Source organism: Zalophus californianus, chromosome 5 (assembly GCF_009762305.2).
Source record: "Zalophus californianus isolate mZalCal1 chromosome 5, mZalCal1.pri.v2, whole genome shotgun sequence".
Taxonomy (NCBI): Eukaryota; Metazoa; Chordata; class Mammalia; order Carnivora; family Otariidae; genus Zalophus; species Zalophus californianus.
The window spans coordinates 124,940,810-124,953,296 of NC_045599.1; the positions used below are offsets into that span (position 1 = coordinate 124,940,810).

At 40.3% G+C, this 12,487-nt stretch overlaps 1 protein-coding gene across 3 annotated transcripts in view; it reads left to right on the forward strand.

Moving 5' to 3' along the window:
* Positions 1–2,638: 2,638 nt before the first annotated feature.
* NUP155 (nucleoporin 155) overlaps positions 2,639–12,487 on the forward strand; it is a 63,992-nt gene continuing 54,143 nt past the window's right edge. For 2 of the 3 annotated variants that reach the window (XM_027606454.1, XM_027606456.1), the window contains exons 1-4: positions 2,965–3,236; positions 6,040–6,177; positions 8,756–8,852; positions 11,691–11,761. In XM_027606454.1, coding sequence (XP_027462255.1) covers positions 3,080–3,236; positions 6,040–6,177; positions 8,756–8,852; positions 11,691–11,761 — 463 coding nt within the window. In that variant the 5' untranslated portion in view covers positions 2,965–3,079. Of the gene's footprint in view, positions 2,943–2,964; positions 3,237–6,039; positions 6,178–8,755; positions 8,853–11,690; positions 11,762–12,487 lie in introns of those variants that run through there. The other variant, XM_027606455.1, reaches the window with a different exon arrangement.

Sequence of the window (12,487 nt, forward strand, 5' to 3'; positions counted from 1 at the left end):
ATACTAAAAAATCCAAAGGCAGAGAAACAAGTGGTGATGAAAAGAAAGGAATTTACTTGAGGCCAACACTGGGAAGACAGCAGACTAGTATCTCAAAGACTGTCTCCAAACTGCTAAAAATACTCCTAGGTTTATATAAGGAAAATGTGGGACAAAGGTCAGTAGATACAGGCAAGTGGGCAGTAAAGGTCAGGTCCATCATTATCTTGGGGGTCAACTACAGGCAGGGTTTGCTGGCTCAGGGCAGTACTAATTGTTTGAGGAGGTACTTTCTGTTCCCATCACAGGATGCTTTGCCAGCACGATCTTTGGCCTGAGTTAAGAGATAAGCTGGCACCCTGGTGTTTACAGCAGCGATGTCCGCAATAGCCAAATATGGAAAGAGCCAAGATGTCCATCGACAGATGAATGGATAAAGAAGATGTGGTATATATATATATATATATATATATATATATATATATATACACAATGGAATATCATTCAGCTATCAAAAGGAATGAAATCTTGCCATTTGCAGTGACGAGGATGGAACTGGAGGGTATTATGTTAAGCAAAATAAGACAATCAGAGAAAGACATGTATCATATGATCTCACTGATATGAGGAATTCTTAATCTCAGGAAACAAACTGAGGGTTGCTGGAGTGGTGTGGGGTGAGAGGGTTGGGGTGGCTGGGTGATAGACGTTGAGGGGGGTATATGCTATGGTGAGTGCTGTGAATTGTATAAGACTGTTGAATCACAGACCTGTACCTCTGAAACAAATAATACATTATATGTTAAAAAAAAAAAAGAAGATAGTAGGAAGGGAAAAATGAAGGGGGGGGGAATCAGAGGGGGAGAGGAACCATGAGAGACTATGGACACTGAGAAACAAACTGAGGGTTCTAGAGGGGAGGGAGGTGGGGGGATGGGTTAGCCTGGTGATGGGTATTAAAGAGGGCACGATCGGCGTGGAGCACTGGGTGTTATATGCAAACAATGAATCATGGAACACTACATCAAAAACTAATGATGTAATAATGTACGGTGATTAACATAACAAAATTAAAAAAATGCAAAAAAAATTATAAAAAAAGAGATAAGCTGGAAAGAACTTAATTAGAAAGTTTGAGATCAAATGGAGGTAGTTCGTAGGGTGCCTGGGTGGCTCAGTCGTTACGCGTCTGCCTTCGCCTCAGGTCATGATCCCAGGGTCCTGGGATCGAGCCCCCGCATCAGGATCCCTGCTCCGCAGGAAGCCTGCTTCTCTCCCTTTCCTACTCCCCCTGCTTGTGTTCCCTCATTGTGTCTGTCAAATAAATAAAATCTTAAAAAAAAAAAAGGAGGTAGTTGAAGTCCTCTTTCAAAGGAGTAATTCAGTTACTGACTAGCTAAACTATTAAGAATACAAGGGGATGAAGGGGCGCCTGGGTGGCTCAGTTGGTTAAGCGACTGCCTTCAGCTCAGGTCACGATCCTGGAGTCCCGGGATTGAGTCCTGCATCAGGCTCCCTGCTCAGTAGGGAGTCTGCTTCTCCCTCTGACCCTCCCCCCTCTTGTGTGTGCTCTCTCATTCAAATAAATAAAATCTTTAAAAAAAAAAGACTATAAGGGGATAAAGCTTACTTAAGTGTGGTTCTAAATGAGCACTAAATAAGGACAAATTCTAGTATTTCTAAATAAGGAATGCTCTTTGAAAGAGTGCTTTGATTTGACCGCTCCAGTTGCCTTCTGTGTGAAATGAACCTATCTAACCTCTTCTTGCTCATCTTATCCTCCTATTGCAATTAATACATACCCCATAAAAAATTATGGTGATGCACTTTATCGCTTTACTTTGTGTGTCCCTGCATGAAGCACCTTGAGGACAGGAATGTGTCAGTTTGATATTCCCAGCACCAGGCACAGTGCCTGACACAAATTATGAATTCAATTTCTGTAGGACTTGGTGATGTATTGGGTGACCTACTTTATACCAGTCCCTCTACTTTGTGATGGGGATCAACCAATGAATTAGAACACTCTTCTTCCTCTCTGTAATGAGAGATAAAGGAAGGCCCAGTCCCCTGCATGCAACGAATGACTCAGTAAACACACAATTCTTTATAGTAACAGTAGCCATACACAAAAAGAAAAGCCTGATGAAATTTTTTTAAAGATTTTATTTATTTGGCAGATAGATACAGAGAGAGAACAAGTAGGCAGAGAAGCAGGCAGAGGGAGAAGGAGAAGCAGGCTCCCCGCTGAGCAGGGAGCCCGATGCGGGGCTCGATCCCAGGACCGTGGGATTATGACCTGAGCCGAAGGCAGCCGCTTAACCGACTGAGCCACCCAGGCACCCCTGATGAATTTTTTTGAAGTAGGTTCCACCCCAAGGTGGAGCTTGAACTCACCACCCAGACACCCAGAGTCACATGCTCTCCTTACTGACACGGCCAGAAAAGTCTGATGAATTTACAGTGAAGCCCCTAAGAAATGTAGTGAAATTCTGGTTCACACGTAATCTGTTTCTGACAAGCTATCAACTCCTATCCACTCTCGCAAGAGCAGTTGTTTGTGGAGTACCAGAGAAAGTGACGCGCAAACTCTTAAGTAGTTGCAGTTGAGAGATTCTAACCTGCAAAGCTCGCGACACCAAGATCCAGCGCTCGCGAAACCCACCAGAACCGGGGCAGCCTCCGCTGCCGGGCACCACCCAGCTCCCACTTACCCGACCCCTGCTCCCTTCCACCTCCCCACCTCTCCCGGCCCTCTCCTTTCCCGGTCATTTCCCCTTCTTTCCTCCATTCCCTAGATAACCTCCACGGATTCTCCCCTCCCCTACCCTCAAGCATCCAGCCTACGCCCGGGAAGGTGCCTCCGCTCCCTCGCTCCGCCCCCTAACGTCCAGCCCCCTCAACGGCTTCCTCTCTTCAGCTTCAAAACGCAGCCTTCAAATTCCCCTCCGGATGAACCGGAAGTGCGTCATGCACAGGCGCCGAGGCTCTCGTTTGGCGCGCGCGCTCTAAGCTGTGGGTCTGAGCTAGGGTGTTGGGTTTTTCTCTTTTCTCCTTGGCTTTTTACTTTTTCCAGACGCTGGTGTCTCCGAGTCTCGACATGCCGTCTTCTTTACTGGGCTCGGCGATGCCGGCCTCCACGTCGGCCTCAGCTTTGCAGGAAGCTCTGGAAAATGCAGGGCGGCTCATCGACCGTCAGTTGCAAGAAGACCGCATGTACCCGGACCTTTCCGAGCTTCTCATGGTGTCTGCCCCAAGTGAGTGATCGGTGCCCATTTGGTGACTGCTTTCTCAGCCGAAAGGACTCTCGCCTGACTTCCTAACTAGGTCATCCCCAGGGTGGGCCCAGCGAAGACATTTTGAGATTTAGCTGTGCTACATTTTAAAGAGCGAAAAAGCCTATTTTCCGTTTATTTTCCTGTCCTCACTTCACTGCCGATATTTGAGAGGGTAGGAGTGACGAGCAACCCCCCATTTGAAGCAAAGACCCCAAACTTAATGAGCTGCTCACTGCCTCGAGTGTTCATCGCTAAGGCCAGTTGAGTAGGATCACCTGATCCAGGTCTCATTCTTGTTGATCCCTCATTAACATTAGACTAAAACAGACGAGCAAACGAAGTTAATTTGGAAATTTACCATCTTCTCTCAAAGATAGTCTTTATTATGTGTAGAGTTAGTGTAATACAAAGTCCTGTAATACAAAGGTAGTTGGGAAGAACGACCAGTGGAATAAAGGAAGAGAGCAGGGATATTAGCTGTGATGATGAACAGGGAGGGTAAGGCAATGTATGGGCCCCCAAAAGAGAGGTGACGGGAAAATACTTTAATGGTTTTAAATTATGACCAGGTTCTTCAAGGCATGGAATTACATAAGTTGCTTTAAAAAAAAAAAAGTGGCCCCTTTGTGAGACCTATATTGGAGAAAAGTGTAAGAGACAAGGTTTTTGGTAAACAATAACCAAGATAAAGTAACAAGGATAATCTGTGCAATGTAAACCTAAACGACACTTGTGGCGATTTATAAAAGTCATTTAGTAGACTTGTAGTCAGAGAAAAGATGGAAATAAAACACATGTAGTATTTGTTCCTGACAGCTACTTACCAGTGCTTATAAGAACTGAGTGGCCTATTAGTAACTGTCATCTCGAACAGCATTACTCCCTTTGACCTCCTTAGGTTTGAAAAGCAAGATGTAAAAAGAGTCCATACATTCTTGTCCTCTCTTATCTGATTCAAATCGATTCTATCCACCTTTACACCAACCTCTTCAACTTAATCTCCTCCCCTTCTTCCATCCTATTCTCAAACTCTTTGTTCCAGTCACACTGAATTTAACATGTTTTCCTTAAGAAGCTCTTTCTTCAGGATTCTATTTTACATCATCATTTACTTCATCACTTCTGGAATGTTCTTTCTTTGCCTGACATTCTTCCAGACTCGCTTGAATATCACTTTTCTTTGTGAAGGCTTTCTTAACTAGTCACGTTCTTTTTATTTATTTTTATTTTATTTATTTTATTTTAAAGATTTTATTTATTTGAGAGAGAGAATGAGAGATAGCACGAGAGAGAAGAGGATCAGAGGGAGAAGCAGACTCCCCGCTGAGCAGGGAGCCCGATGCGGGACTCCAGGATCATGACCCGAGCCGAAGGCAGTCGCTCAACCAACTGAGCCACCCAGGCGCCCTATTTTTATTTTATTTTATTACGTTATGTTAGTCATCATACATTACATCATTAGTTTTTGATGTAGTGTTTCATGATTCATTTTTTGCATATAACACCCAGTGCTCCATTCAATATGTGCCCTCAATACCCATCACTGGGCTAACCCATCCCCCCACCCCTCTAAAACCCTAACCATTCACATTCTTACTGTAGTCAATAATTCCATCCTTTGTATTCCCACTGCCATTTAACATGTGCAATATCTTTTTTTTTTTTAAAGATTTTATTTTTTGACAGAGAGAGACATAGTGAGAGAGGGAACACAAGCAAAGGGAGTGGGAGAGGGAGAAGCAGGCTTCCCGCGGAGCAAGGAGCCCGATGCGGGGCTCGATCCCATGACCCTGGGATCATGACCTGAGCCGAAGGCAGATGCTCAACGACTGAGCCACCTAGGCTCCCTGTGCAATATCCTATTAAAATTATGTTTTAAGATTAAATGGGACGTCTGGGATTTGTTTCAAAAACTCCATTAGGGAAGAAATAGGGATATAAATGAAACATGATCAGGCATGTTATTGGTAATTGTTGAAACTGGGTAATCAATCAGTACATAGGAATTGATTGCATTTCTCTCTCTAGTTGTATATTTTAAATTTCCCTAATACATTTAGAATTTCTTTTATATGTCAGTTTTCCCCAACATCTTTGTACTTAAAGAGAGCCTGGAAAGGTGCCTGGGATAAACATAGGTCATCAGTCAGATCTAAAGAACACCTCCCTGTTCAAGACATAGAAAGGACAGGCTGAATAGAGCAGCGCACTCCTGCCCTTAGGTGACTGTGTCTTAGGGTGAGAGAAAGGTTGCCAAATGAGAACACTTTATAGAGCAGTCTGTGGTTTCCCCCAATAAAATATTGCTTATGTGGTATTATTTGTATTTATCTTATTGGTCTTGGGGGTGGTCTAACAGAAAAATGCATAGATTGTTTTACTCTATTAATATTTAAGTGGGAAAAGAAATCTATTTTTTCCCCAATCTTTTGTTCACAATTGTTTTATCTGACAATCACAAAGTGGTTTTATAAATATTTGCCCATTTCAGATTAGTAAAATAATAGGAAAAAAAGCCTAAATTATTGAACTAAGTATTTCTTTTCTAATGGCATCTTTGTGAAAGATAACCTTGTGTTTAGTGCTGAAACCTGTAATTGTCCCCACCTTAACACTGGATTTTCTCAGGCCTCCTTTGTATTGGGTCAGAACTCTTTTATTCTCTCTATATACCTTTTACAACCACCAGATGCACAATTTTTTTAGCTTGCAGTGCTTCAGTATGCCTAGTTGATGCCCAAACATTATTATTTTATTAAGTGCTTTGTTTTATTACTTGCAGATAATCCCACTGTTTCTGGCATGTCAGATATGGATTATCCTCTACAGGGGCCTGGTTTGCTTTCGGTACCCAACCTTCCAGAGATCAGTTCCATCCGAAGAGTTCCTCTCCCACCTGAACTTGTTGAACAGTTTGGACGTATCCTGTTACCTTGTTTTTTAACTCTTTAAAATTTTTTAAAATTGGTATTCTTGTTACAGTTCTTGCTTTGTGTTTAATTGGTGTGTGTGTATCAGTTCATTTAGGAGTTTTATTTAAAAAATATTTTAAGTATGTGGGTAGTTTGCCATGTGCCTAGAAAATTTCATATAACATTGAAGGTTGAAAATTGAATCACATTTTAATTATTCTGGGACATTGAAGAGAGTGAATTGTTTACAAGGAATTCCGCATTTTGAATGATATTCTTGCAAAGTAGTACTTTCCAGTTAAATGCTAATCAAGGAAGCTTTTAGTACCACATTTTAGCTGGAAGACCCATGATTTTCATTTTTATTTTTTCTCATATTTTAACGTTTTAAAACTGAGGTGTTGTTCTAAAACTGTTTAAAAACAAACTGCCAGGTACTTCTTTTTTCTACTCCCCAAAAGTTTTTGGTATGGTTTGCACTTACTGCTATCTTAGAATTAAAGTCTGTAAGTGATGGTATTTCTAAGGATCACAATAAGAATGGAACACTAATGGCATCTTCATAGACTGAGTTACTAGAGGAGTTTTGTTACCCTCTAAAAAGAAAGATTTTGTCTAATTTTTTTTTTAAGATTTTATTTATTTATTTATTTGACAGAGAGAGACACAGTGAGAGAGGGAACACCAGCAGGGGGAGTGGGAAAGGGAGAAGCAGGCTTCCCGCAGAGCAGGGAGCCCAACGCGAGGCTCGATCCCAGGACCCTAGGATCATGACCTGAGCCGAAGGCAGACGCCTAACCAACTGAGCCACCCAGGCGCCCCAATTTTGCCTAATTTTTTAAAAGTGTGGCATATCCTATAAAGGCGTTAGATTTATAGTTAAATTTGCTAGGAAGCTTTTTTATCAATCTATAGCCCTCATAATTTAGACATTAAGATGCTGTATTATTTAATGAGACTTTTAAAAAGTATATTAATCTATTTAAAAGCTTTTCAAATTTCGGGATGTCTGGGTGGCTCAGTCATGAAGCGTCTGCCTTCGGCTCAGGTCATGATCCCGGGGTCCTGGGATCGAGCCCCGCATCGGGCTCCCTGCTCAGCAGGAGGCCCGCTTCTCCCTCTTCCACTCCCCCTGCTTGTGTTCCCTCTCTCACTGTGTCTCTCTCTGTCAAATAAATAAATAAAATCTTTAAAAAAAAAAAAAAGCTTTTCAAATTTCATTACAGTCTGATTCAGAAAAATAAAGGAAATGGAAAATTGAGGAATACTTGTATGTAGAAAAACTAGTAGAATTTAATATTTTCCCTAACATTTTCACTGTTTCTCTGAGACTTTGTGAAATAGTGTTATTAAATATAAAACATACCTTATCCCATATTCTATTCTTGTAGTTTCTTTTTTCTTTTTCTTTTTTTTTTTTTAAAGATTTTATTTATTCATTTGAGAGAGAACACACGCGCGAGTGCACAAGCAGGGGGAGCTGCAGACAGAGGGAGAAGCCAGCTCCCCCACTGAGCAAGGAGCCTGACGTGGGACTCGATCCCTGGACTCTGGGATCATGACCTGAGCTGAAAGCAGGTGCTCAACCAACTGAGCCACCCAGGCGTCCCCCTTGCTTAGTTTCTTAATATTCTTCTTTTATCTTCTGATAATACTATTTCTGCAAAGGAAATTATTTGATAATTGTTTCCTTGTTTTATAATTACATAATTCTTTTTCAATCACACTATTTATTATTATTTTTTTAAAGATTTTATTTATTTATTTGACAGAGAGAGACACAGTGAGAGAGGGAACACAAGCAGGGGGAGTGGGAGAGGGAGAAGCAGGCTTCCCGCAGAGCAGAGAGCCCGATGTGGGGCTTGATCCCAGGACCCTGGGATCATGACCTGAGGCGAAGGCAGATGCTTAACGACTGAGCCACCAGGCGCCCCTCAATCATCCTATTTATAAGAAGCTTGCAAATAGTCAAGCTATGACTTTAGCATACCATGTGCTTTTGTTTTTTTTTTAGTCAGTCTTGCTCTTATACAATTGGAGAAACTGGTCCAGTAAGTTTTTTCATGTCAAAATTTAATGGTGTTACTCATAATCCGTATTCTTTTTTAAGTTAGTAATGGTAAAAACATTACATTTGTCCTTTAGAATGCATTTCAAGAATTCAGATAGCATTATTTAGAAATTATAGATTACAGGTTTATTTCTGTCAGCTATGTCTTTCATTAAACTTATTAGAAATCAAGATATTTTATTTGCTCTTTCTATTAAAGAGTGGTTAGGTCATGATTTTTTAATCATAAATTTTAAAGTGTGTTTTTTTTTTAAGATTTTATTTATTTTTTGACAGAGAGAGGGAACACAAGCAGGGGGAGTGGGAGAGGGAGAAACACGCTCCCCATGGAGCAGGGGGCCGGCCTCTGGGCTCGATCCCAGGACCCTGGGATCACAACCTGAGCCAAAGGTAGACGCTTAACAACTAACCCACCCAGGCACCCCTTAATCATAAATTTTAAACCAAAATCTTTCAAAACAAATTTAAGAAAGATAAGATTGAAATCTTTTTGCCTTACATCCACGCTACTTCAGATATGCAGTGTAACTGCATGATGGGTGTGTTCCCTCCTATCAGCAGAGCTTGGCTCACAATTGACAGTGACATATTCATGTGGAACTATGAAGACGGGTATGTATTTAATGCTGGTTTGCTATAGCATGGTTAGAATTTAGATTATCTTAACTGCAGCTAATGTTCTCATCAGAAGCTGCGTGGTTTATTTTTCATTCATCTAACATCTGGATCATTGCTTCTCAGTATGCATACCAATCACCTGGGTAGTGTTAAAATGTGGATTCTGTTATAGTAGTTCTGAGTGAGCCTCAAGAGTCTGCATTTGTAACAAACTCCCAGTGATGCTGCCAGTCTAAGTACCACTCTGAGTAGCAGGGGTCTAGTTGCCAAGCTCTTACCTTCCAATAAGATAGCCTATCAGTTTTTTGAGAGTTGGTTTGACTTTTTTTTCTTTTTAAGATTTTATTTATTTATCTGACAGAGCGAGAGAGCACAAGCAGAGGGAATGGTAGAGGGAGAGGGAGAAGCAGGCTCCCCGTCAAGCAGGGAGCCCGATGCGGGGCTCGATCCCAGCACCCTGGGATTGTGACCTGAGCTGAAGGCAGACGCTTAACCATCTGAGCCACCACTCAGGCGCCCCTGGTTTGACATTTTGAAGGATCTGTTTTCGATGCATTTCTGTGCGTTGGGAGTGTCTTAACTTACTGAAGTGACTAAACAGTTTTGTTGGTCTGTGAGCTTGATCTATGTGTAATTTGAATGTTTGTAATAGTCTGAGTGAAGGTCCAAGACATTCTTGCTAAAATAAAGTTTATTGATACGGTAATCTCACCTGGATTTCTGGAGATAAATTTTGGCATATTACCAGTTCTCTGTCATAATATCTTTAGGTGGTTAAGTGGGTTAATGAGAAGAAGGCCCACGTAGTTTTTACTCTTTCCTTGAGTAATTAAGACACCTGTTAGGAACACACATACACTGTATCATGGAGTTGAAGTGACACTAAATGACAACTTGTAGCTTAAATTTTTGTTCACTGATTTTTTTCGATTAGAACTTTTCATAGCTAGAGTTTTGATTGAACTGTTATATAGTCCTAATAGCAGTGATGTGTGGTTGTGATTGTTCCTCATATATCTTGAACTTCAGTTTGTTGTATTATTGTAACATGGTCATTTTGTTACTAAGGAGTAAAACCTCTTCATTTAGGCATGAATGTATTTAAGCAAATCAGATGCCAAAAAACTGCATAATAGATAAATGTAAGGATAATTTCCTTAAGAAAGATTTTCCCTTTAATGAAAATTTCTAAATTTCCATTAACATCCAATATATCCATCATAATAAAATATTGAGTTTATCATGTATCAGACACTGTTTTGTGCTAGGAAAAGTACTGAATGTGGTAAATATAGTGTCTGTCGACAAGGAACATACAGTCCAACCTTATTGTGTTAAAACTAGAACTCATTTAAAGAGAAATCATCTGAACAATGTGCTTATTGAAAAAAAAAACAAGGCACAGTCCTGGGTATAAATCTTTATTTCGTTCACAAGTTCAATACTACAAAAGCCTTGGGCTTCCTTTCAATTATTCCATTAGCTTTCTATTATAAATCCTAATACCACCTGGATAATAGGCTCATAATCTTGTCCCATTTATTGTTCTGTAACCCCTAACTTCCCCAGTACTGGTCTTAGTTTCTGGAGGCTGTGCCAGTTATCACAGTATGGAAAAAAGCAGGAAACCTGTTTACCTAAGTGGCCATTGAGGTGTTTTCTTCCTGTTGGCTTGGTCATTTTCAGGACAACCAGAAGTTTTCTTCAAAGTCCGGAACGTATATTTTTTTCTCGGTGTTTATTCTGCTTGGCATTTTGTGATTTTCTTGATCTTTCATTATTTTTGGAAATTTTTCAGTGATTACCTTAAAATATTTGTCCTGCCCCATTCTTTCCCTCTTCTGAGATTTTTATACTTTTGTTAGATTGTTTGATGTTCTTCAACAGGTTTTGGATGCTCTGTTCAATTTTTTTTCTCCATTCTTTTTTTTTTTTTCTTTTTGTTTCAATTTGGACAGTTTCTATTGACCCAACTTCAGGATCACCAATTCCTTCATTAGCTATGTCAAGTCTACTTAAAAAGTTCACAAGATGTTCTTTCTCTGTGCTGTGCTTTTTATTTCTAATATTTTCACTTGCTTATTTCTTGTAATTTTCACCTCTCTGCTGAAATTCCTTATCTGTTTATTATGTCATCCACCTTTTCCATTAGCACCCATACAGTATTAATCATATTTATTTAAAATTTTCTGTCTGTAGTTCAGACATCGACCTCATAGCTGAGTCCATTTCTGTTGATTGCTTTGTTTCTTGACAGGCTTTTTTTTCCTGTGTGTTTTTGTCTCGTGTTTTCTGAAAGCTAGATATAATGTGTAGGACAGTGGATACTGCAGTAAATAGTATTTATCCTTAGAAATGGGCCTAGCAGGTAGGCGTTTATAATGGGGAAAGTTGACTTTTTTCAAGTCAGGAGCTGAGCTGAGTTTGGTTTTGTCATTGCTTTGGTTATCCTCAGTGGACCACAGGTTTCATCCTGTAGAATTACTTTGCACTTAGGATACAGGTTGGGATGCCGGAGATTTTTTCTCAATGTTTCCCTTCCACTCTCAGCCTTATACTTTCCCTGTGAGTCTTTTTCTGAGGGCGTCTTGCCCCAGCAGTAGAATTGCTGTTACCTTGCAACCTGGTTGGGGGGAAGTTTGGGATGGGGAGCAGCATGCCCTGTTTTCCTGGTTTATGCTTATTAGCCTTAGAAAGGCCTGTGTGCCTGGATCTTGGAATTGAAACACTTTTGTTTGCTGGTTTATTTTTCATTACATTCTGTAGTCTTAACATTTTAGATAAAACTATTTTCTTCATATGTATAACATGTTTTTCTTTAACTGTTGGCAGAGGAGACCTTGCCTATTTTGATGGACTTAGTGAGACTATTCTTGCTGTGGGACTTGTGAAACCAAAAGCTGGTAAGAAATAAAAATGTAATGATTAATTTACATATGTATATACATAGGACTGAATAATAGCACATTTTAACATAGTTGAAATTTTTATTGAAGCTTGGTCTGAATTCTAATTAGAAATATGTAAAGTGATTAGGAATATTTAATAGTTTATTCACTTTATGGTAGAAGTGAGCCTGTCTTTATTTTTTTTTAATTTTTTTATTGTTATGTTAATCACCATATATTACATCATTAGTTTTTGGTGCAGTGTTCCATGATTCATTGTTTGTTCATAACACCCAGTGCTCCATGCAGAACGTGCCCTCCTCAATGCCCATCACCAGGCTAACCCATCCCCCTACCCCCCTCCCCTCTAGAACCCTCAGTTTGTTTTTCAGAGTCCATCATCTCTCATGGTTCGTCTCCCCCTCTGACATACTCCCCTTTTCTTCCTCTCCTGTTATCTTCTTCTTTTTCTTTTTTCTTAAAATATGTTGCATTATTTGTTTCAGAAGTACAGATCTGTGATTCAACAGTCTTGCACAATTCACAGCGCTCACCGTAGCACATACCCTCCCCAATATCTATCACCCAGCCACCCCATCCCTCCCACCCCCAACCACTCCAGTAACACTCAGTTTCTTTCCTGAGATTAAGAATTCCTCATATCAGTGAGGTCATGTGATACATGTCTTTCTCTGATTGACTTATTTCACTCAGCATAACACCCTCCAGTTCCATCCACGT